The sequence below is a fragment of the Solea senegalensis genome, linkage group LG1 (assembly GCF_019176455.1).
Source record: "Solea senegalensis isolate Sse05_10M linkage group LG1, IFAPA_SoseM_1, whole genome shotgun sequence".
Classification (NCBI taxonomy): Eukaryota; Metazoa; Chordata; class Actinopteri; order Pleuronectiformes; family Soleidae; genus Solea; species Solea senegalensis.
In genome coordinates, this window is record NC_058021.1 from 12984161 (window position 1) to 13009423 (window position 25263).

General features: G+C 41.5%; 2 protein-coding genes and 1 long non-coding RNA gene across 5 annotated transcripts in view; 1 reads left to right on the forward strand and 2 right to left on the reverse strand.

The window, feature by feature from the left end:
* LOC122767815 overlaps window positions 1-2300 on the reverse strand; it is an 18133-nt gene extending 15833 nt beyond the window's left edge. The window contains exon 1 of the long non-coding RNA XR_006360247.1: window positions 2000-2300. This is a non-coding gene — a long non-coding RNA (uncharacterized LOC122767815). The remainder of the gene's footprint in view (window positions 1-1999) is intronic.
* The window catches only part of per2 (period circadian clock 2), a 25494-nt gene extending 7972 nt beyond the window's left edge, over window positions 1-17522 (forward strand). Inside the window, exons 3-24 of one of the 3 annotated variants that reach the window (XM_044023265.1) lie at window positions 3046-3138; window positions 3250-3404; window positions 4051-4172; window positions 4311-4512; window positions 5171-5222; window positions 5656-5798; window positions 5883-5961; window positions 6075-6181; window positions 6270-6423; window positions 6536-6650; window positions 6871-7014; window positions 7164-7248; window positions 7360-7537; window positions 7941-8047; window positions 8217-8423; window positions 9212-9475; window positions 10042-10898; window positions 11263-11379; window positions 12459-12681; window positions 12813-13020; window positions 14635-14785; window positions 15455-17522. In XM_044023265.1, the coding sequence (XP_043879200.1) occupies window positions 3046-3138; window positions 3250-3404; window positions 4051-4172; window positions 4311-4512; window positions 5171-5222; window positions 5656-5798; window positions 5883-5961; window positions 6075-6181; window positions 6270-6423; window positions 6536-6650; window positions 6871-7014; window positions 7164-7248; window positions 7360-7537; window positions 7941-8047; window positions 8217-8423; window positions 9212-9475; window positions 10042-10898; window positions 11263-11379; window positions 12459-12681; window positions 12813-13020; window positions 14635-14785; window positions 15455-15691 (4000 nt within the window). In that variant the 3' untranslated portion in view covers window positions 15692-17522. The remainder of the gene's footprint in view (window positions 1-3045; window positions 3139-3249; window positions 3405-4050; window positions 4173-4310; window positions 4513-5170; window positions 5223-5655; window positions 5799-5882; window positions 5962-6074; window positions 6182-6269; window positions 6424-6535; window positions 6651-6870; window positions 7015-7163; window positions 7249-7359; window positions 7538-7940; window positions 8048-8216; window positions 8424-9211; window positions 9476-10041; window positions 10899-11262; window positions 11380-12458; window positions 12682-12812; window positions 13021-14634; window positions 14786-15454) is intronic. The other 2 variants (XM_044023273.1, XM_044023280.1) reach the window with 2 other exon arrangements.
* Window positions 17523-21359: 3837 nt separating this feature from the next.
* On the reverse strand, window positions 21360-23649 carry hes6 (hes family bHLH transcription factor 6). Its single transcript, XM_044053002.1, has 4 exons — window positions 23215-23649; window positions 23035-23121; window positions 22791-22872; window positions 21360-22245 (listed from the first exon to the last, which is right to left on the reverse strand). The coding sequence occupies exons 1-4, from the start codon at window positions 23296-23298 to the stop codon at window positions 21836-21838; spliced, it is 663 nt and encodes a 220-aa protein (XP_043908937.1). The 5' UTR covers window positions 23299-23649; the 3' UTR covers window positions 21360-21835.
* Between the last annotated feature and the right edge of the window lie 1614 nt (window positions 23650-25263).

A 25263-nucleotide genomic window follows, 5' to 3' on the forward strand; every position in this document is an offset into this window, starting at 1 on the left:
ATACCAAATGGGTTGAGTCACAGTCTCCAGCTACTTGTTATTGCCATGGCAATGCAGTGTTTGTCTCTGTTTAGTGCTGGGCGGAGCGAGCAGAGATTTATACTTGGATGTCCTTTTTCCTCTCACTCCCAGCCCTTCCTCTCTTAGCTCACTCTTTTTTTTAACCACTCCCTCTTCCTGTCTGCTCTACATCAGCACGGACACTCTCCAGCTCCCACTCCCTCCTCTGCTGACGTCAAAACTTTAAGTACTGTGTGCTGCTCTTCCCTCTCTTCAGTTGAAGCTCTCCCTCTTGTTGCCCCTCTTATTGTTAACATGATATTTCTGATTTAGAGGTGCCACCATAGGTGAAGTTGTGATTCTTATGAGTATATTGATATTTACTCACTACTTTACATTACATATTACTATTTTTATACTGCTCGATGACAGAAACACCTTATCCGTGAAGCACAGTGCCAATTAGATGCTTCGGTGAGTTTCAAATCAAAGAGCGTGCCTCAATTTGTTTCAAATTCACTTCACAGTCCACATGCAAATCAGCAGAGCCTCATACTCGGGATGCAGTGTCAACAAAAGCTGAACATGACATTGTACTCGTGCATCTTGGTCCCTGCTTTTGCTTGAAGATGCTATTTGTATCCGTTAAATCCTGTTATTTATAGCAACATGTTGTACTTACGAGGTCAGAGAGTGTCTTGAAAGAGTTGCTGACCTTTGTTTATCAGTGCAGTAATTAGTCCACAAGTGATAAGCTTGTGGGCTAATGCATCGGGTCACACATACACAAACCTGAGCATCACTTAAGTGAGGTGCTTTGTATTTAGGTTTGTACGGTTGTTTTATCTGGTGAGATGAAAAACTGGCGAGCTTCAAATCCAATGTGATTCAGAGTGATATATATATATATATATATATGTTATATACTTATTGTATTATAGACTTGTACTCACATTGTTATGAGTAGTATATGCAATTTCTAACAATAAATTCTCTCTGTGCACTTTGAGTTTGCAACTTTAAATTATTCAAAGTGATTTGAATATGTATTTATTCAAAGTCATGTTACTCATTTATCATATAAAATGGAAAAAACACACCAGACAACCTTTCGCCCACCTCTGCCTTATTCATATGCAGCCATTTAACTGTGTTATTCATGTCCCTGCAGTGTAACGGGATATCCTAACGTACAGCTGATGTGCTCAGAGGTCAGGTGTTCATGTGAGCCACCCGTGGAAAGTTTCTAATTAGCCAAGGCCACCTGGTGTGTGGAGTAGATACACTAAAAGAGGAACTGCTTTCTTAAGTAGCACATTTCAACCACTCTGCAAAAGGATCCTGCTGAGGCGTAATACATGTTTAGTCTGTCAAGTCTAAAACCAGCTGTTGGAGGCTACATTTGGTACTTGGAGAGGCTATTTATAAAGGTTTTTATCTATTCTTAGCCAGGTAAGCAGGTTATTAAAAGTGGGGTAGTAACTCAGACAGCTGTTAATAGCCTTAGATTAAGCTTGTTGTCTAACATACAGTGGTCATCATAAGTACAGTCCTTGGTTAAGTGGACTAGAGTCCAGCACAAATACTTGACTTAAGCTGTATTTGTGTGTGTACTGTATATATCTGTATTTGTCAGCTCTCATATATACAATATGAAAAACAATATCCCAATATTTTTTGGGATTTTGCCGATAATGATAATTGGAGAAATTTTTTGCAATCCTCAAAAAAGTTTGCCTGTTGTACCAGCTTGCTCTTGTTAAGAGTACATTAGATGTCAATGATAATATTGACAAAAAACAAGGTCTTATTTATTAACTTAAACTAATTGCACAACGAGGAACAAAAACTATCATGAGAGCATTTTAAACTGACACTTAAGTAAACCCCCTAATGTAAACAATACACATAATATTTTAACTTCAAGGCATTAACATGAGAATGTGGATACACATGTAACTGCTGCCAAAGTTTGCTGAGTGAGTTTTCTTGTCGGTACCTTAGCTGGCCGGCCGTGGCTTTTCATATTCTTCATATTCTTCACGTTCTGTGCGGTGGTTAATTCACAGATGGTGAAACAAATTCGGTGTCGAGTCTTTGACGATAACCGCTTTCCAACATAGTTTGCAGATCAGATTGGCGTCTTTGGAGTGACACCAGTGTTTTCCAAGTCAAACCACCTCCATGCGAATGAGGATGATCCACGTTTAGTGGTAGAGTTTGTGTTTTATCTCCCGGCGCTGTTTGTTCACTCACGTTTAACTACAGTCATACGTGCAGCTATGCTAGATTGGTTTGTTGTGAAGCGTGGACGCGGCATGTGTTCTCAATGCGCATGCGCCGCAGGCACGCGCAGTGAATGTGCGTCCTTTTTTTTTTTTTTTTTAAAAAGGCGTATTTTGATTGGTTCTTGTAAAATGATTTCAACGTACTCGATATTGTGATGTCACACATCGTTAAAACAACAATTAAGATTCTATCGTAGACATATATATTGCACACCCCTAGGATCAATCGATGATTGATGTTTGTGGACCTGCAATTCATTTATTGAACTGGAAGTTCATTTTTAATAGCATGTGTAATACTGTATTGTGGTACTCTGCGACCCATTTGAGGTGGAAAAGGTACTTAAGATGTTCAGGAAGGTGAGAGTGACCTCAAATTTGAAGTGTTTCTACTTTTAATGGCCCACATTTTAAATGAGAAGTGAAGCTTCATGCCTGGCCTGCTGTTCCCCACTCATGTCCACAAAGGCAGAAGTCCATTGATCTTTTTTCAGGTTATCTTAACAACACCCCACATTGTAAGGCTGTTTTTTTTCAACAGCAGGAGAAGGAAATGGATTCATTAACTGTCAGAAATGTATTGTATAGTACTTTCAGGGTCAAAAGCCTCCTACCCAACCACCCCTTTTTTATTATTGTTATCATTAGTATTGTTATTAATAGTGATAGTAATAATAATAATAATAATAATAATAATAATGCATTAATTTGTCAATTTGTTTTGCAAATGTTGAGTTGTTCTTGTCTTCCCCCACAGCTCCAACTCCCACAGTCCATCTCCTCCTGGCAGTTCTAATGCCTTCAGTCTACTGAGCTCGGAGCAGGACAATCCGTCAACCAGCGGCTGCAGGTAAGAGCAGTGACTGTTTCACCCAACTTGTAGGTTTTACGTCTCATTTTTGACTCGTATATTGTACGTTTTGATTCTGACATCCTACTCGTGCCGTTTCCCAACCTGCAGTAGTCAGGAGTCGGCTAAAGCCAAGACACAGAAGGAGGTGATTAAGACCCTGAAAGAGCTGAAGCTTCACCTGCCTGCTGAGAAGAGACACAAAAACAAGTCCTCGACACTGAACACCCTGAAGTATGCGCTGCGCTGTGTCAAACAAGTGGAAGGTAGAGGGCTTTCAGCATCACCCTTCTCTCTGTCTGTCTGTGTGTTGCTACTGAATTTCACACTTAGGGACCTGATGCGTTTGTCATTACTAAGCAACAAGACCTGGGAGCTGTTGAGATGACCAGCCTCTCTGAATTAATAAACACATTAAACTCAGCAAAAAACAATGAAAACAAAGACAATTATTGACATTGCATATTCCTCAATGGGGATATGGAAAACATGTATGTGTGCATTATCTCACTTACCAACTGATTCAGGAGCTATGATGATGATGATGATGATGATGAGGTGAAGTGTTCGTTAACAAAGACTATGTCACACTTGTTTGTTGCTCCATAACAAATAATGTGTCTGTGCGTGTGAACTGACGTAAGTGTTTCTGTAGTCTGTAATCTGTATTTGCACTTGTGTGAATTAGTTTACACGAATATGTCCACAGCTAATGGTGAAGCAAACACAGCAGCAAACAGGAGGGAACATTTCTGTCTGCAGTTCTGTGAGCAATGGTGCACTAACAGAAATGAGCTGCGGAAGTTCAACACAACAGATGGTTGTGCAGGATATGATCTGTTTTTAGAGTAATGCAGAGGCATCTTGAGTAGATTAATCGGATGGTGACGAGCGATTGTGTCTGTTTTGCAGCCAATGAGGAGTATTACCAGCTTCTGATGATTAATGACAGTCAACCGTCGGGCGTGGATGTGTCTTCTTATACAATCGAGGAAATAGACAGCATTACCTCTGAATACACCCTCAAAAACAATGTGAGTAAATGGATAATAAATCAAAATGCGATGATGTATAAGTTCGTCATATACAAATGAGAGGAGTAGGTGCGCTTCTGCTTTCAAATACTAGTTTTGCCAGATTTGTTTGATTTGTTACTTTCTTTTTGTCTCCAGGACATATTTGCAGTAGTGGTGTCGCTCATCACAGGAAGGATCGTCTACATTTCTGATCAGGCTGCTTCCATCCTCAACTGCAAAAGAGATGTGTTCAAAAACTCAAAGTTTGTGGAGTTCCTTACACCGCAAGACGTCAGCGTATTCTATAGCTTTACGACACCTTACCGGCTGCCCTCCTGGAGCATGTCCACTGGTGCAGGTACAAAAATATGATAAGTCAAGTCAAAAGTCCTTCTCTCCTTTTTTAATTCTGATGAGTACAAAGAGGAAAAAAACTCACGTGCCATGTGCCACAAGATTTTCAAATAGACAGACAATTTGCATTGCACTTTGTGTACAACAGAAAGTATAAAGAAGAAGCAAACTGAGACAGACTAAAGTTTAGGGATAGTTCCATAAAAAATGGACAGGAAGTATGACACAGGCTGCTGTCAACAAAGTTAAGTTGACCAAATGTCATTAATAAAAGATAAGCATGTATTCCTCATTCAGCGAAGCTGAAAAAAGACTGAGCTCTCTCTGGTGCGACAGCCACAATTGGAAACTCTCCAGTCTGAATGCACTAATTATGTCTTTATTTCCTGTCAGAATAGCTTATCAGTCTTGGGCCTGTAGCTGCAGATGGTCATGATTTTTGAGATGCTTTTCAGAGCAGCGCTCCTTATCTTCTCATTGTGTCTGGACTTGGTCCATGGCCTCATAACTTGTTGAAACATGCCTCGTCTAAATCATGTCTACACATGATTCATTACCCCCCCCATGCCCCCTTTTTGATGGAATTGCCTGCAAGCATTCATCATATGGTTGTATAGTGTTACCTATGAATTAATGAATTACATTTTTTTTTCCTTTTCCAGAGTCATCCCCGCCTGACTGTATGCAAGAGAAATCCTTCTTTTGTCGTATCAGGTGAGTGGCACACTGTGCAGCCATCTGCCGCTCGTACCCGCTTGTAGTTTTTATTCATATAAAGATTCGACTCTAGATGCTTTTCAATGAGGTTGTGACATCATAAGTGATGCATGCTTTTTTTCCCAAGAGGCAAGTGACGCACACATATGCACGCACGTACTATTTTTGCCACACACATCACTGTATGTGTTGGAGGTTCAGTTGATTTCTTTATCTTTTTATTACAAATTAATCTCAGTCAACCTGAGATCTTTAACGCACACTTTTAATAATGAACGCTTCCTCTTCCTTATCAAGCTTCCTTATCACACAGTGCCCCCATGTGTTCAGAATCTTGTATTCCAAAATCCATAAACCTCAGTTGAGCATGAGGAAGCTTGAATGAAACAGACCATTTAATAATGAAGCTCTCTTTCTATATAAATCACAGTGGTGGCAAGGAGTGTGAGGGCGATATGCAGTACTATCCGTTCCGCATGACCCCCTATCTAATGAAGGTACAGGACCCGGTACATGCTGAGGACCAGTTTTGCTGCCTTCTCCTGGCTGAGAGAGTTCACTCTGGTTACGATGGTAAGTACCTGGAAGGAAAGTTATAATTAAGACAAAGATCTCCATAGAGTGTCAAGGAAAATGATCCAATTTTCACCCTTACAGCTCCCAGAATCCCAACAGACAAGCGGATCTTCACCACCACACACACTCCGAGTTGTGTGTTCCAGGATGTGGACGAGCGGTAAGCCTTGGCACAAGTTTCAACACGTTGGGTATTTTTCTCTGAGATCACAGAGTCAAAACATACACCGTTAACTAACAAGCTGAGGTCATAATGTGTTTTGTTTACATCAGGGCCGTTCCTCTTCTTGGCTACCTCCCCCAGGACTTGATTGGCACATCCGTCCTACTCCACTTGCATCCCAGTGACCGACCGATCATGCTGGCCATTCATAGAAAGAGTGAGTGCACACAATTAGAAAAGATGAATGAATATATTTCCTATGTCCACACAGTATTCTAACTATGTTTTTGTGGCTTTGGTTGCAGTTCATCAGTGTGCAGGGCAGCCTTTTGACCACTCATCTGTCCGGTTCTGTGCACGGAATGGAGAGTACATCATTTTAGACACCAGCTGGTCCAGTTTTGTCAATCCCTGGAGTCGCAAAGTCTCGTTTGTCATTGGGCGACACAAAGTCCGCATGTGAGTATTGTAATCTTGTAATGTCTGAGTTAAAAATAATTTTAAAAAAAATAAAAAAATCTGTTTGTAGATGCATCTTAATGAAGTGGTGTTTGTCCTTATTTTCTAACAGGGGCCCTGTGAACGAAGATGTCTTCTCGGCCCAAGTCTCCTCTGTCAGTGAGATGAATTCCATGGATTCTGACATCCAGGAGGTTACCGAGCAGATCCACCGCCTCCTGCTACAGGTGAGAGAAGCTTCTAGAAGTTAGCAACAATGACATAGCTGAGGTATCACAGGAATAAAACGACATCATGACAGTGTGTATGTAAGAGCAACCTCAAGACCTAAACACCTTAAAAGGTCAAACTGAAATGGTAGAGTGACACTTTTATCTATTTTAGACAGCTCTACACCTTCGCTGCCTTGTGACTCTCCATTTCTTCCCTGTCTTAATCACGGATTAGCCAGTTCATAACAGCACATCCAGTGGCTACGGTAGTCTGAACAGCAATGACCACCTTCTAGGAATGTCCTCCTCTAGTGAGAGTGTGAGTAAGACTAAGATGCTTTGGGAGGAAGAGGAGGAACTGAGCAGCAAGGCTAGACCCGTGAGTAAACCAAAACATTCTTAGTACAGTGTGTTCCAGCCCTGGTGGTCACACTTGGGCAGGTTTTCACAATAAAAAAAAAAATCTATACAGTTACATATGTAGTCTACAGAATTTAATACACACTGTCTTGTGTCTCTATATCACAGCGAACCTTTCAGGAAATCTGCAAGGGTATTCACCTTCAGAAGTGCCAGGAGCAACAGGCAACCAAAGCAGACCACAAGAAAAGCAGTAAGTAGCCATAGAGACCGTGAGAATGCTCATGTGTCTTTTTGTGACTCCGAGAATGAGCAAACCTTATGCTGCACTGGTCCAATGACTGCTCGCCTCTCTCGCCAATAGAATCTGCACATAAGAGCACAGCAGTGGTGAGACCCAAAGACTCGGCAGCACCTCTCAACTGGAGGGAGACCTGGTCAAATGTGGAGGAGAGTAAGCAGTCTTTCCAAGAGGAGCTGGCCCTCAATGACCAGACCGTGTGCTCCTACCAACAGATCAGCTGTTTAGACAGCGTCATCAGGTACAAAGTGGATACAACTTTCAGGAGCAGTAGCCATGATCCTGGATTATCCAGTAAATAATATAGTTGAATGCACAGTATATCCAGCCTTGTATACTTTAAATGTTAAAGGTTTTTCATCCTGGAACACATAATTAGTAGGGTACAATGTAATGGAAATACAATGTAATAACAAGGCACAACTGTGCATGACAAAGAGGTATATACAGTACATAGAAATGTGAGACATAATTCTACTTACATGTACACATATTGGTCCACATGCTAGAACAATCGATGCATTTTAATAATGTATGATTAGTAGGGTGTAGAATATTTCACTCCATGTTCTGTGATGTTTCTAATGGTACTAGATGGTGAAATTGTCAAAACTTATACTGTATATTGTCATTGATTCCTGTAGATATTTGGAGAGCTGTAATGTTCCCATCACCATGAAGAGGAAGTGCCATTCTTCTTCTCTCACCATGTCCTCCAACTCGGATGAAGACAAACAGAAAGGACGGAAAGGTGTGGCTTCGTACTTTTTATTTACTTTTTAATTATACAAGACACTTATTGTCACCTCATCATACAAAAGCCCTTTAAAGTTCTTGACACGTTAAACATCTCTCTTCTCTCTCAGCCTTTACAATGCCAGACCATTGTCAGTATGTTTTTTCTCTGTTCTCTTTGGCAGAACCAGCCTTGTTGAAGGATCAGTCTGGTGTTTCCGCTTTGGATGATCAAGACAAAAAGTCCAGTAATACGGCCACAGCAGTAGTGGGTACTTCGCTGCCCCTACCTGTACCTAACAAACCAGAAAGCGTGGTGTCCATAACCAGCCAGTGTAGCTATAGCAGCACCATAGTGCATGTTGGGGACAAGAAACCTCAACCAGAGTCAGGTACAGTGCATCTTACATGATGTCATTTATTATCAGAGTGAACATACGTATGGTTCAACTGTTATCTATGTATGAATTCAAAAAAACAGCCAGCGTGACGATTAGCAGTTCTACCTGTATTTTTTTATTGTAACTGTTTTGAAATGTCACTCATTTGGGTTTATTGTATCTGGTGCTTGATTATTTTATTTTATTTTATTTTATTTTATTTTTATCTCTTTTTCTAATGTTATATTTTGGCAGCCTGAAAAATTCTACCTGTGACAAGTATTCCTAAGAAGAAAAATTCATGAAAAGTCCATGTTTTTTTTTCACAGCACTTTAAATGCAACTAAATGGCTCTGTGCGTGTCTGTGGAAATCTACTGTATATCTCAAACATGGAAAATACTGGGTCCATATCTTAGTACTAATTGGATACATCGACTCATTATGAAAATGACAGTCTCCCAATTTAAAAAAGTGAAGCCGAGGAAATAGGACAGCAGATAGCAGCGTGATTGACAGCTGGTATATTTCCAACAGGTGCCTGGTAAACACGGCGCCGGCCAAAACGCAAATCTCGAGGCTTCAAAACGGGAGTTTATTTTTGCACCCGAAAGACTACGTCCATTTTAACATACAGTCACTGATTGAATAGCATGATGCAACAAGCATGCATCAGCAAAGTACTCACCATTAGTGAGGTGACAATCAGGGCGGATTGTTCATTGGTGTGCTTTCTTCTATTTTTCAATGCATTGCTTTTAGAGTATGTCTAAGTCGTTTTCTCCGCTGTCATCCATGCAGAGATCATAGAGGACGTACCAGGGACAGGGGAGATGGCAGAACCCTGCCACAGCAATGGGCTTCCTCCTTGTGCTGTTTCACCTCCCAGTCAGGAGAGGGAGTCTTACAAGAAACTGGGGTTGACCAAGCAGGTTTTGGCTGCCCATACGCAGAAGGAGGAACAGGCCTTTTTGCATCGCGTCAAAGAACTCCGTAAACTCACGTCACTGAAAGACGACTGCTCTCAGTACCTGGAGCGCCAGAGACAACAGGTCCCCAGCGATGGTACCACTGAACCCCCACACCCACACCTACATCATATAAAACTTTGGACATTGCTAAAACAAAGTTGGCAAGAGGAACAGCCCACATGGTGCCCAGCAGTTCCTATATTCTGTTTAAATGAGGGTTTGTTTCTTGCCTTTTTCAACTTCGTTTTAGCAATGTTCCTTTGGTCTCACAAATGTCTTTGATGGAAAATGATCCACATTGGTATATTTGTCTTCAAATTCCTCTCTGCTCTCTGTCGTCTTTGTGTTAACACATCTCCTCTGCAGACCCTCATTTAACGTCTCCTCTTTTGAGAAGATTAGTGAGGCTTTTTAGGTTTGGTAACGTTGACCATTTCTGACCCATAGCTGCAGTTTGCTGGCAACCCAAATGAAAAGTGTGACAATATTGGCTGCATTGTTGTTATGTGATGGTCATATTTCAGTTCAATATTAATCTGTAATGACATGCTTTGGTCATTTTTATGGCTTGATATTACATCTCTTACATATAGAGCCCCTTTAAACAAGTTTAAATGAATTAAAATGTGCCTCATATTCTCTTATTCTTTGACCCTGTAGCTCTTCCCGCCGCTCGCTCCCACAAGCAGGATGGACCGGGCGCACACACGCGGCGAGGCACGCGGAATAAGAAGACCAAGTCGAAGCGAGCAAAGCAGATTGAGTCCTCGGACAGCACGGAATCTCAGCACAGGCAACAGCACCTGCGGCCGCCGTTTTTAAACCATGGTCTAAACCCTACCTCATGGTCTCGCTCTGACACCTCACAGTCTACCTTTCCCATGGCTTACCATCCCATGATGCCAGGTTACCCCCTTCAGGGTTTCCCGAGAGCCGATTGCATGCCCCCCCGCACTGATGCCACCCTAGGAGGTTTTGGGGGCAACCAGTCTGCTCAAGCCCCTCCCTGCCCTCCGCCCATCCAACCGGCTCCCTTTAGTGCACCCATGGTCACCCCTGTTGTGGCTCTAATGCTGCCAAACTACATGTGGCCTCCAGCACAACAGCCAGTGTACCACGCAGAGACGGGAGGCTTCCCCGTCCAAACACAACCTTTTGGTCCAGTTGTCTTTCCGGGACAGAACACTGTCACTGCTCCAACTGCCTTTTGCCTTCAAAATCAGTTCCTCGCCCATAACCAGCTTGCTCCTCAAGCAGGTTACATGACCCCAATGTACCACTTCCCTCCATCACCGGAAACACCAAAGGGATTCATGGAGGGCCAGTCTCGCCCCTCAACGCCCCAGTCTGGAGTAGGTGGAGGTCAGGCATCCCCGCCTTTGTTCCAGTCTGGCTGCAGCTCACCACTCAACCTGCTGGAGCTGGAGCTCTCTGTGGACAACGCGGTGCTGCCCTCTGGAGGACAAGGGAATAATGTGGCTGAACGGGAGAAGGGAGCAAGCGCTAAACAGACCAAGGTGAGGAAGTTTAGGCAGGTAAAGAAGGAAATAACTTCTTCTGTCCCACTCCTTCCCTATGTCTTCCAACGTTTATGAGTAATATTCATCACCTGTAATCGCCTCAAACTGCCAGAATAAATGTCAAAGCCTCGCTGAACTTTATATCGGTGGCCTGTGGCATGATCCCGCCGGACAGATCTTATGTCTCCCAGGCTTTCGGCATCTGATGCCATAGTCTCAGTTATTCCTCCATATCATATCACAGATAAAGCGCAGTTTTTTGCTGTTGTATTGCTATGCCATGTGTAAAGTCCAGTCAATCTAGACTCCTCTGATGAAATGTGGCCAAGGGTGTTAACACATGATATTATTATCCCTTTAGCCATCTCTCAGTCTACTTGGTCCACCTGGACCATTGCATTGCACAAGCCTGCCCCGTGTCTGTGAGCGTTTGTCTTGGGATAAAGTGTGCTCTAGGCTGAGGGCTCAAAGCAATGAGGTAGGCACCTCATCAGAAAACCTCTTCATTTCTCCAATCCTACTCCCCCCAAATCCATATGTCAATTATATCTGTAACAGTTTTCCCTTTTTTTGTGACTTATGATTTAGAATCTGCACTTTTGCCATGAACTCAACAAAGAATAATGCACAAGGTGTCATTGATTTTGACGCCTAAGACTGAGAAAGTCAAATAAAGCAAAGTGGTGTACCGAACTGTTGAAATTGTTAACCGAGTTAAATGCAAATGATATGTCATAGTGCATCATAGTCTGACTTCATGTGCACATATACAGTACATCCACTCTTTGATTTTGCATGCAGGGCCTCTCAGACCTCAACTATACCAGAATCATTAGGAGTGAAAACCTTTTATTGCATCACTGGAGACATGTTGTTGTTTTCTTAATATTGTGCTGAAATGTGACCAGGAACACTTTTGTTCTATTTGGAGGTGGAAAAGAATCGGGATCACTAAGGGGGTTTTAACCAAGATCAACCTTAAAAGTCCAGTGTGTACAAAAAATGAATGGTGAGACTCTGCTCATCCCTCCCTTTCCCAAGCATGTCAGAGAACTACGATGGCCTTCGCATACCAGGAAAAAAAATGCCAATCTTCTCCATGTACGTAGTAAACCTCCACCTCAAAGCTCAAAGTTTTTCCCTTCAGGCTGCAGTAGAGAGATGGTTGCACAAGATGACAAACTCCATAGAGCAAGGCCTTGCCTGAAGTACAGGCTAAGGCTACGAAAACCAAACTATTTCTATTTTAAATAGATTATACTCTTATACAAACATACTTATGGGGTAATAAATTCAGGTTCTGCAAGTAACAGCCCTCCTTAATGTTACACACTGGTCCTTTAATGGCCTGATAAGTTTCCTGTGATTGGATTGGACAATTTTCCATCCTCACTGCAGAAATATTCTCCTGTCGGAGCCCTAAATGTAGAGGTGAGATGCGACACAACACGGCGCCTGCCAGGATATTACAGAGGCACCAGACGGAGGGAGCACTGCAGTCCTGTGAAGCCAAACTCCTCTGTAACGCCGTTGTTTGTCATGCTTGTGTGTTGGCAGGCAAGCTCGCGGGGCGACGGGAACAACAGCGACGTCAACTCCTCATCCAGCGATATGTTGGACATTATTCTCCAAGAGGACTCTTGTTCGGGCACAGGCTCGGCCACCTCGGGGTCCATGGGCTCGGGTTCCAATGGGTGTGGGTCTTCAGCCAGCGGGACTTCTAAGAGCCAAACGTCAGGCAGCGGAGCATCGGCTAGCGGGACCTCTGGCAGTGGAACAGGTCTGAACCTAAGTTTCAACATGGTTGGCATAAGATTAGGTCACCCCACACGCAGATTGTGACAAAGCCTGGCAAATTTGAAGTTTTTGTCCTTTTCAAGAGACTCTGTTTTTTGGTTTAACTGTTCTCAGGAAGCAACAACAGTAGTCAATACTTTGGCAGTGTGGACTCCTCACAGAACAGCCAGAAGGTCAAAGGTCACTTGAGCAGCAGCGATGGAAGGCCCGTGGAGATGGAGCAGAGCGAAAACTTCATCAAGTATGTACTGCAGGACCCGCTGTGGCTGCTCATGGCCAACACTGATGACAAGGTCATGATGACCTATCAGCTCCCCTCGCGGTGAGTAGGAGAGGAGTGTAGCCAATGAGGAGTAGGATAGTGGCCCCTTTAGACACGACTGTAGGATAGGTTATCAACCTTCTGTTTGTTGTGGAAGGGTAAGTGTTCCTATGAAATAGACTGGTTTCCATTTGTAGACTATGGAGGATGTGTGCTCAGCCAGGAGGCAGAAAAAAGCTTGGTGCCGTGATCTGATCTGTACATAAGTAATCCAGTTATGATGTGCATAGACATGCATCAAGCGTTTAGTCAGAATAAACCCTTTCGACGTGCACAGAGTTGTCCGATTGTCCTGAAATAGTCGTAGGAGAAGAAGCTTCACTTCCGCTGATTTCATTTCTCTCCTCTCTCGCTTCTGTGACTGTCATTACACGTTAGTTTACTGTAGTGAACCTACAGGCTCAGCAGTTCTTATTCTGCTCCTTTGTTTGATAAAGTGTGGGAGAGGACAGGAGGACGTTTACGTCAATACAAACTCATTTCATTTACAGCCCTACAATCTGGAGTTCTTTTAAAGCATCCCATTAAAAACTGTGTCGGTTCCAGACCAGATTTTTGCTCTAACTAAAAAGATTTTTTTAACTAACCTTTAATACAACACGCGTAAGACAAAGAAAAAACAAAGGAACAGGAAATAAATCTCAACAGATGGACTGACCGAGAGACTGAGGAGCACTGAGACTAAAATGGCATAATTGCATCAAGAGTGTGATAGACATTTACCACAGAGGGAAGCCAGACAGTGACAGGAAGTAACTCGAGAAGTGACACTCGAGGACGAAACTACAGAGTAGAACAGGAAACCGACGAGAAAATAGAAAAATACAACTCATCGTGCAAAAACCAAAAACGGCAAGCCAACGAAATCAAAACACACAGTCTGATTAACACAGACTAAATTCCCTAAAACCGGTCTCAGGAGAATCATTTGTAAAACATGTAATAATGTCGTACAGAAACAACTCCCGCGCACAAATACCTTAATCTAAACTGAGCTTGACACACAGAAAATCAAGTTCATCTGTTTTCTTCAACACTTTCTGAATAAAGAATAAAGAGTAAAATAAGAATAAAGAGGATATATAGTTCGAATAAAGAGCCTCGACAGGTATTAGAGCTGTACATATCTGCCCCCTGACTGCCCATAAATACATCTCTACAGTGTTTTCACTGGGAAACTTTGGTAGACAGTTGGTACTTGAGGTGCTGGTTGTTTTGCGTTGGGCTGTTTAAACTCAGTAATGTTGTCATTTTAAGTGAGAAATCTAAACTTCTGATTCATAAAAAAAAAGGCAAGGTGGATAAACAGTCATGGGTTAACAGTTTTGCAGCTGGTTTTGTCCAATAGTTTGTATTTGCTTTTAGTTACGATACCCTGACTCCGTGTGGCTCACGAGAAATTCAGGATGAAGTTGTAGTGACAGATTTTACCACAAGGTGGCACCCTTATATCAAGTCAAACCATAGCTACTTCACGTGTCCTCCAGCAGTCAGTTCAGGTGTTGGAGGAAGTGATCTGTTATCATTGTCATCATTGTTGTTTATCAAATACACGCATATAGGTGGTGTATTGAAGGTCATTGTGTTTGTTTGTGTGTGTGCTCGTCTCTACAGTGACATCCAGAGAGTGCTCAGAGAAGACCGAGAGAAGCTGAAGCTGCTGCAGATGAGCCAGCCACGCTTCTCAGAGGAGCAGAAGAAGGAGTTGATTGAGGTCCACCCCTGGATCAAGAAGGGAGGTCTGCCCAAGGCCATAGACATCAAGGTACAACATCGACATTGATTTCAGTTGAATTTAACTTCAAATCTGTGACACTCTGTTCCGGGGAAAACACTCAAGTTTTACTGAAGTTTACTGACTCACTGCACATGCATCCAGAGTGGCATCTGGCTTAGTGCTGTCCACTCTGAGATCAGATCTCTCAGGACAGATATCAACCCTCAGTGCTCACGTGACACGGATCTGTGCCGCAGGTGCACCCTTGGTAAATTGCAGTGGGAATAATACACAGCTCTTACAGAATAATGACATCCTAGCGGGGTGGGTGTGTTTACAGATCACATCTTCAGGCTTTACAAAGTGCGTTTTTTTCGTCCTGTTATGTGTCGTTGAGTCAAAATTATGATTTGTTTCATTTCACATATTTTTATAAAAAAGAGGGAGTGGTGATAATTGTGCGTAAGTCACAAAATAGACAATTTGTCTTCTATTTTTGGTCATAAAAACAAGCCAAGCCAACTTTGAAATGTGATGTATTTCCAAATGTCACAAAAACAATGTTTTTTGCTCAGGTGTGTTCATATAGTTGGTGTAAACAAATATCCCATTGCCTACAGGTTGTGCTGAAAAACAAGGATACAAGACACTCTATAAGAGTTAATACCCGATCTTACTTACTTCACTGCCTTATCTTTACCTGTCTGTGTTTCCTAGGTGTGCTCCTGCTGTGACGGTGCCTCAGAGGCAGCAGCAGCAGCAGCAGCAGGAGGAGCAGGAGGAGCAGGAGGAGCATCAGTGGAGGATCAGCCAGACCTGGACATCAGTGACACAGAGGCAGCGGAGAGCGGCTGCCAGCAGAGGGCCAGAGAAGAGCCATCAAACTCTGTCATCATCTCCTGGCCTGGCTCTTCACCTGGCTCCGGCTCTCAGACACGACCAACCAGACAATAAACTCTGATGAGAGACTTTTCACACAAACATTCTTATTTAATGTCACTGTCTTGCTGTAATATGTCAGGCAACAGTGACTCCCATACTGTACAAAGTGAACATATGTAGTCTATGGACTTTAAATGACATAAAATTTTATTTTAATATTACCAGCTCATCAGCTGCACCAGGATGTGTTGCAGGGTTCACCGCTCTATGTTGTTGTGTTTGTTTTTTGTGTACTACGTCTTAATGTGCGGACCAGCAAACACACACAACAGAGGTCAAACAAACACAAAGTAGAGGCGGCTCTAGTCCCATGCCAGGATGTGGCTGTGTGGTGTACTGACTGTTGTTATCTTGAGTGGTTTTAGCATTTTATGACATTTTATGACGACAATGTGATGAGACGACGGGGTTTGAGACGCCTCTGTGTCTGTTATGTCTGTGGTGTTGCATGTAGTGAGTCAGTGATGGTCTCTGAAGCTTTTCACCACATCCATCAGCAAAAGATGTGCTCAGATCCTAACTATCCTATAGATCTGCGGGCTCAGGTCCCACAGATGGAGATATTTTTTTGTATTTTACTTAAGTTTTATCAAGTAACTCAAATTATATATCAAATTGTCTCTCGGAAAAATGTCTGGTTTAACTAAAGTAATATTCAACAAATGAACAGTTTGTAACAGCAGCCCTGTAACTCACACAAAGAATACAGAAATAGAATCTTATGTTTTACTTAAATTTGCCCTCGACATGATTTATATATTTTTTAATTGGGTCAGGTTGTGTGTCCTCTTTTTAAAAAGTGGATCCATGTAAAACAGTTTGGGCAACATCACTTAAGATCACTTTAGATACCTAAAGAAAAGCTCATTTCAGGAAGTTATAGCTCCTTATTTATTGAACTGTACATATATACATATATAAATATATATATATATATTTTATTACTGATCCAAAGTCATGATGGAGGTGGTGAAGATACTGAGACAAAAAAAACCCCCGACAGACAGGTGCAACACACGAGCTTTCAACAGGTCATTCTCGTTGCACCACTGGCGTTTGTTTCCACTGACCTTGTACTTTGCAGAGGCTGTTGTGAATGCGTCTGATACTCTTTGACTTCTATACACTGTCACTGTATGTTATTTTTTGACATACGGTAACAAACTAACAGTGTGTTGGACATACATGTATATTTTTTTAAGTTATGACAGCTTAAAAAGCGAGTCGGGCCAACATTACTAATAACTTTTTTTCAAATGTGTCGTCAACGACAGGAGCCTTCTCTGGTGGGTGTTGTTACATATTAAGTGGAGAGAATTTTGATGGTTCATTTCCCTCCCCTTAGTTTAAAAGTTTAAAAGTGAGCCACATGTCACTTGTCAACTGTCTGATGTTGCCACCTCATAAATATGGAGACGAGCATCCTGTGAAGGTCATTCATTCCTGAGAACAAATGTGTGGTCACTTCACATGTGAAGACTTTAGGGTTATTGCGCGGGGTATAAAGACACCAGGTGACAGTGTGGAGCCTTCACTCTGAAACCACAACACTAGTACATGTGAGTAAAAATGAGCCAAAAAATCTGGCCTTAAAACCGTAGCACCTTTATTCAGTTTGTCTTTTTTTTATATGCTAAATTATTTATTTTGTGGCAATAAACCTCTTGAAATTTGAAGCACATGCTGAAATTTTGAGAAAAGACAGTGACTGGAATATTTGTCTTTACTGACAACCAAGCACCTTTTTATTTTTGTTATTTTGCCCCCCTCCCTTTTTTAAATGGAGATTATTCTCTTGTGTTTGTCAACATTTCCTGACAATAAAATATTGCCTAATTGACAATGAAGCATGCTATGGTATTATTTTGACATTTGACAGGTTTCAAATGTCTCACACACACACACACACACACACACAGAGACATCTCTTCTCACTTTCAGCTCTATTTGAGTACATGCACGGATCTTATTTTAATTGTATTATCTGAAGACAATGTGTATTGTTTATCTTAGCTCATATTTCATTTCTGAATTGCACTTTGGTTTGTTATGTGCCACAGAAATAAACTTTACCTCAACAGACACATTCACTTTATTCCTGCATATAGAGTAGATCATTAGGAATGGGAATCACACTTAAAAAAGGAGCTGAGGAGACGCCAACGTTACAAATAAATAAATATAAATAAGAATAAAAGTGATGGAGTCGCTAAAATAGAAAACATTCCACTATATGTAATAAATAAATAAAGAGTGAGCTGGAAAAATAAGATCAAATGCGGGATCCTAGAAACAAAATAACGTGTTGTAAAATGGCTGTAGCGTGAATAGAGTGAATAGAAACTCAGTTATAAGCTCGACTTCAGACGCAGAGTCTTGTACAGATCGCAGAAAATGTCCAGGAAATGAGTGAAAACGACTTGAGTTCGCAGTCGATCGATATTTGACTGTGTGTGACTGATGAACGCAGCCTCGTCATGTTATTACACTAAACACACCAGCTGCTGCGGTGCTCGACGTTCACCTTCCTGATGTAAATGACCGCAGACAGACGGACGAGCGGCTCGGATCAAAGAGCTCACATCTACATACGCTCCCTCTTCTTCTTCTTCTTCTTCTTCTTCCTCCTCCTCCAAAGTCAAAGCTGAGGTGTGAACATTTACAAGCTCTTTGGAGACCATTCACACCTACAGGAACCCGAAAATCCGGTGTGGTCACCACACACACACACACACCTATCCGGACACTGCATTGACTTCCATTCATTTACAGTCTCTTAACAAGGATTTATCCCTTACCTTAACCTCATTTCTGGTTAAGGTTGCCATTTGTACAGCACATTTCACACACATGGGAAACTCAATGTGCTTTACATAAAAATATAACTTTTATAAACATTAGAACGTAGACTTTGGAGTCTTGTATAAAGTACCTTTAAGTAGCTTAGCAGAAAATGACTTCAGTAGAATTCGAAATCCCTTTTTATAATATTAACTTAGTAAAAGTCTTAGTACTGTACCTAACTATCAAAAGTAATGTTTTGATATAAAATCTCCTGAAGTTTTAGAAGTCAAAGTATTGCAAAAGTGAGCCATTTGGATAGAGTCATGGTAGATCAGTGATAGGGTGAGATCTCTTTCAACTGGAAGGCTGTGGGTTCAATTCCTGCCTCTGCTAGTCTGTATGTGTCCTTGAGCAAGACACTTAACCCCATGTTGCAGCGTGGGAATGGGTATGAAAGATCTGTGAATGGGTGAAAACTCTAGTGTAACGCAGCTCATCAACACGAGAAACGCTCTATATAAATACAGACCATTACCAACTCTCCTTCTGATTTTATTTGGTAACAAAGATAGTTACCAAAGTATTTGTACTGACAATTTGAACATAACACAAGTAAAAAAGTTCAGAACAAAACAAAGAAAAAAAGAGACTCAAATGCAGCATAAAATATGATAAAACGATCATGTACTCTCAAATTACTGCAGAAGATTAACATTTAAAAATGCTTTAAAAGAGTTCAATCATAAGCATATCAGACCCACTTAATTAGATTCTATAGCCTTGCGGTCAATATTTGACAGATAATGAAGGACTATCTTATCTGATCTGATCTTATCTTATCTTTGTGTACACACACACACACTTCATGGATTAAAGGCGTAGTTCAGGTTTTTTGAGGGGTGGTTTGTATGGTGTAGTGACAACACACACTGACTTGACTGGTCACTGCTGCCATTTTCATGAGCAGCCTGACACCAGCTCTCACTGATAACATATAGTAGGTCACAACAAGGACTGAAAGGGAAAAACAGGTTTTAACATCATGGATCACAGGACTTGTTAATCCACTGCTGCCTTTTGTTAGTTTCAAATGTGTTGTCTTGTAATTTTGGCACTTGAAGGCAGCAGTAAACCAATGGCTCCTGTCTCCATGTGAGCTAAAACCACTGATTTTCTCTATAGACTTTGGTGTAGGACAGTAAGCTTTTCACAAACTTTTTCAAAATGTAATATTACCAGCGCATCAGCTGCACCAGGATGTGTTGCTGTGTTTGTTTTTGTGTACTACGTCTTAATGTGCAGACCAGCAAACACACACAGCAGAGGTCAAACAAGCACCAAGTAGAGGCGGCTTTATTCACATGACAGGATGTGGCTGTGTGGTGTACTGACTGTTGTTATCTTGAGTGGTTTTAGCATTTTATGACATATTTTTTATCGTATTTTCAAATAATGTGGCAAACATATTCTTGGCGTAGATTTGTTAGGTGAGCCCTTTTTTTCTTGGTCTAAATCTAAATGAAATAACCTGGAATGTGTAAGTTACAATGATATGATCAGTGCATTGTAGCAGAGATTAATCATTTCTGTTAAAGGTTGTTGTTCCAATGCACTTTAAGTATAGAGCACATGTGAGCAGTACTATGCATGTGCATCTCCAGGAGTAAGCTGCCGTGGTTATTGTGTAGTATCGCTACTATTATGTACAGGTTTACCAAGTTATACACAAAATACACATCAAGTATTAAATACAGCAATTAAGTATGTTTTATATCAACACAAACCAGAAGGAAAGCAAATCAGAAATTGTTTTAATACAAAACAAAGGAAATAAAGAAAATATATATATTTTCAGAATGTATATATATATATATATATATATATATATATATTATTTATTTCCTTTATTTTGCAACTTCTCTTCCTCTCGAGTGCAGCCAACATAAATTATCCTTAAGGATAAGGACCATTATACTATATTTTTGGTAAAATAATGTTAAGATGAAGAAAAAAGAATCAGAATTTGATCAGGTGTATCAAGTATCAAGTACCTTGAACTGTACTGTAAGTGTCAGTACTTGTGTACTTAGTTCCCAGCACTGGAGATGAAGTGGAAACTTTTTTACTAATAACTACAGGCTTAGGCTCACTGTGTTAATCCTTTTTACTCCCTCTGAGTGTTTATTGACCACAGAGAGTGTAAGAAATGACACTTGGTGTGGACATCACAGGAACACCAGACGAGTTATTTCACTGGAGATCTATTGTACTGTCTTTTCTTATTCATTTGTGTCTGTGGGAGCTGACAGTGCCGAGGCAGATCTGTGTCTGTGGCAGTCACCAGGCCCACAGAGGCCACGTCTACGGACGCAGACGCCACAGCCTTTTAAGTGCCTCTGTGAACTATAGCAAGGGTTTTGTGGCCCCACTCACGCAGACATTTTATTAACCATGAGCTCTGTAGTATTCAGCAAACAATGACTTATTATTACAATTCCTCTACATGGAAGTCCCACGTAGTGTAGTTTAATAAAAATAACACACAAGATAATACAAAAAAAAAAAAAAGTGGTGGAAGTGTTATTCAAGGGCCCAGAGTCATGACTGAGCAAGTTATATGTGCTTGTGTTATTTTAGAACTCGAGAAGCTGAAGTTATAAATCCCACTCATCAGGTCCTGAAACCAGCCTATATAAGGAGTGAGTGGATTACTCATTTCACACCTCACAAACGTCTACGATGTGCTAAGGGTTCTTAGCGAGACACTGCACACAAATGGCCTACAATTGCAGAGTAATAACTAATATGCTGAAAACAGCTTCGGGTGGGTGGTTCAGTGGGATCCTTTTGTGCGAAATGAGGCCACTGAACACATAAAGAGTTGAAAACAAGGCAGTTTGTCGAAGTGATATTTAATGAAAAGTTTAAACCTGAGGAAACTGGATGCGGTTGCTGACTACAACGGCCAATACACATGTATAATTAACACGACTACATCAGAAATAATTTACACACGGCTAACAATTCGATCCTAGTGGGACATCTAACTCCTATACAACCCAATGATATTCAACATGTAAATATTTACATATGCATTTACCCCCTTCACAGAAGGCAGGCCCATATAAGGGCCAATACATTTCCAAATGAAGACCCCATCTTCTCCAATGCAACATTAATTACATACTTTATTTATTAAATACGTTTTAGTTTAGTAATTGTAGATCCTGGATAATTCTACAAAGAGCTTTTCATGTTCCCTTACAACAATTTTCAGTTTTCTTGTCCTGCAGCAAAGCCTAAACAACATCCTAACACAAACAATTAAATCGGCTACTTGAGTCTAAAACACACAGCTTCTTTTCAGATGGTCTACCAGGGTCTCCACACGGACTTGGAGTAAGTTAGAGAAGGCAAGTAGGCGAGAACATCCTGGCCGTCGGCCTCCTCTGACGAAGAAACGTGGCTTTGCTCCGAGTCAGTCTCGTCCAGGTCAGAGCAGAGGTCATCGGTGGAGATGGTGGACGGGGCTGGGGACATGCTATCAGACAAGGACCAAGAGCTGTCGCTTCTGGGATAGTCCGCTAAGGCGTCTGGCAACATCACCCGCAGACGCTCCTCGTCGTTCAAGGGCATGCTTTCCAGGAGGTGGTTCAGCAGCTCCGCCGCTTCCGTGGGATCAATCCCAGGGCAGCTGGACACAAACGTGTGCACGTCGTGCATACACTGGATGTAGCCGGCTGCAAACCGCTCACATGCCTCCCGGTTCACGGCAGTCACCTCTATGAAAACATAAAGTTCATCAGAACACTTGCTCAGTCTGTCTCTAACCTGGTATCCATTGAAATATATGGCAACGTTTTAAGTAACACGGCAGCAGAATGTAAATAAAGTGCACAAATTGTGTCTGACACTTGTGTTTACTTCTTGCACTAAAGTTGAGGGATGTTGTGGTTTCCATGTTAGTCCACATACATCTCCTCTTTCCTGCCATTTCCATTTTTCCAGCGCAGCAACATGTCTTAGCTTCTAAACATCATCCTTTATTTGTTGAATTGTATTCACATTTATCCTTTCAGCTCCAAAGATGCAGGCTGATTAGAAACCGTAGAAACTGATTAGAAACTGTAAGAAACTTCTGGCTCTTTATTCTGATTGGCCCGAGCTGTAACACACACCTGAGGCAGGAGTATTAAGATATAAAATATGGAAAATAAGTGGGTCAGCAGAAGAATTGCACGTCGCTTTACATGTAAACACACGCGCTACATTATTCTCAGGGGAAAAGTGAAATATTCCCTGAATTGTGACCATGTCTGTTGATTACCTTGATCCCGGTTTTTCAGAATGCTCTCCACTCGTTTGACTGTCATCTCCAGGACCTCTGCATTCTCCATCTTTGATTGCAACTGCAACCACAAAAAAGGGCTAAACAAAACACAGGGAGAGGAGCAAGAACTGGCAACCCAAGCTGGCCAAAATTAAGACACGTCGAGTTTATTCATTCATTCATTCATTCATTTATTTATTTATTTATTGACGGCACGTAAAGCTTAAAAACGTAGTCTTACGTCTGCGTCCGCGATGAGAACTCGTAGTTCTTGTAAACTTTCATTGATGCGAGCTCTTCTTTTCTTCTCCACCAGAGGTTTCCTCATCTACACACACACACACACGTGAAGGCGGAGGAGTCAGTCACAGCGGAGTTGAAAGTTAAACGTGAATTAGTCACACAAGTCGCCCGCCCTTACCTTTCTGTCAGTCTTATTAGACCCACTGTAGTGATTATTCTCGTTTACATCCATTCCGTGCGCGTTGTTACGCGTGGGGGCCATGTTGTTGTTGTTGTTGAAGCTGCTGCTGCTGCTGCCTAAAGCCCACTGGCTGCTGCCGGACTGGACTGGACTGGACTGAGGGTGGTGGTTGTTACTGGTGGTGTTTAATCCAGAGAGCCGTTACAACTCGTTGGTGGAGACAGATGGCTCTCTCACACACACACACACTGAGCCGAGGAGGGGGCATGTACGAGGTTTAAACGACGGTTCATTTACATGTGAATAGGTGAACTGGCAACGACAGCAGGACGCACACCTCGTGGGCGCGCAACGCTCGCACCCGCCAACCACCACTGGTTCAGCTTCTGGGCTTCGTTTACACTGGCAGGCGGAAGTGACTTAAATCGGATTTTTTTTGGTGGCGTAAACACACATCAAGTGTCATTTCTGATTTTCGAATCAGAATTGTTTCACACCCATAGAGTCCATTAAAGGAATTGCATTTAGCCTTTTATTGTATTGAATGAAGATATTTCAGGGGAAACTGAGGTTGGGAAGCACAATAAAATATTACCCCTATTCTAGTAATACAAAGCTAAGTGTATTTGTATATATTCATAAACAGGGCAACACAAAGAGCTTTACAAGGGCATATAAATACATTCAGAAAATCACACAATAAAACCAAGACATTAAAATCATTGGAGATAAAAGTGTGATTTGCCAATACAAATTGCATTTAAAAAGACAAGAATGGATTCATAATTAGAAAATGCTGCAGTAAAAATAATGTTCTCAGGAGCATAATAACTGAATGCTACTTCACTGTTGTTTGATTGCATCTGGGAAACACACAGTAGGGAAATCCTGTTCCTGAAGAGCTTAGGGCGCTGGGTGCTTCATAGGGAACTCATAAGTCTAGGATGTCCAAGAAAGTGATAATAGTCATTTTAGTTCTTTTATACAAACATTTTATCTACCTGTAGTTTGTTGACCACAAGGATAAATACCATTTATATCCTCATTAACCAGTGTTTTCAACCTTTTGTGAGACAATTAAGGCACGTTTTAGATAAAGAAAAATCCCATAGCACACCACAAACTAAAATGCTACAAAATGCCTGTTTCTCAGTGTGTTCACAGTCCTCTCACTGGTGAAAGTAAATCCAAACGAAAGCTAACTTTCACTGTACTGACTCAAACTCACTGCTTTTGCTTTCTTCTGACCACCACTTTTACCGGGCATCATCTCATCTGGCTTATAATTTTGACCGGAACCCAGGTCAGAGTCTGCATAATTCCTTTTCAAACATTTATCCATTGCTGTTGTGTTTTTTGTCCACATTCATGTTCTCATAACTATCACGTTTATCATGCAAAACTGTTGGTATCATGTTGTCTGACTCATTCATGGCCTATACCCTCCCTTCTGACATGGAGGAGTATTACTCCACCAGTCACTGCGTTGCTCGCACTGGTGCTGAACAATTACATGCAATTACGTGACTAAATCAATTAAGTGAAATTTCCCACAGCACAGTAGTGTGGTGGTTGCTGTCATAAACTGTTGATTTCTCATATGAGTTTGAAACATGGCAGCGTTAATTGCTTCGCTTGTAAAATGCTATCATGCGATTGTTAATCTGTGGAGAGATTATTGGATAGACAGGTTGTGTTTTGGTAATAATAGGTGCACACAAATACACTAGTACGACATGTACTGTTTAATTACAGGTGAGGTGCAGGACTTGATTAGGATGGTTGAAAATCTCCCCGATACACATTGGTCTGTATCCACACGTATCCCTGTTGAGTCACTGTGTGGTGAAATTTCACTCTTCTCTGTGGTAGGAGGCAATTTATGCTGCTCAATAGAGATGCTAAAACATTCTGTCTGATGGAGAGGAAAAGCACATTGATTGATAAGAGAATTGTAAAATAATATAACATCTTGTGTGCACAAGACACACCAGGTGTTTACGTAATAAACTGGATGGTGAGTACATATCCAACACGTGGCCATGC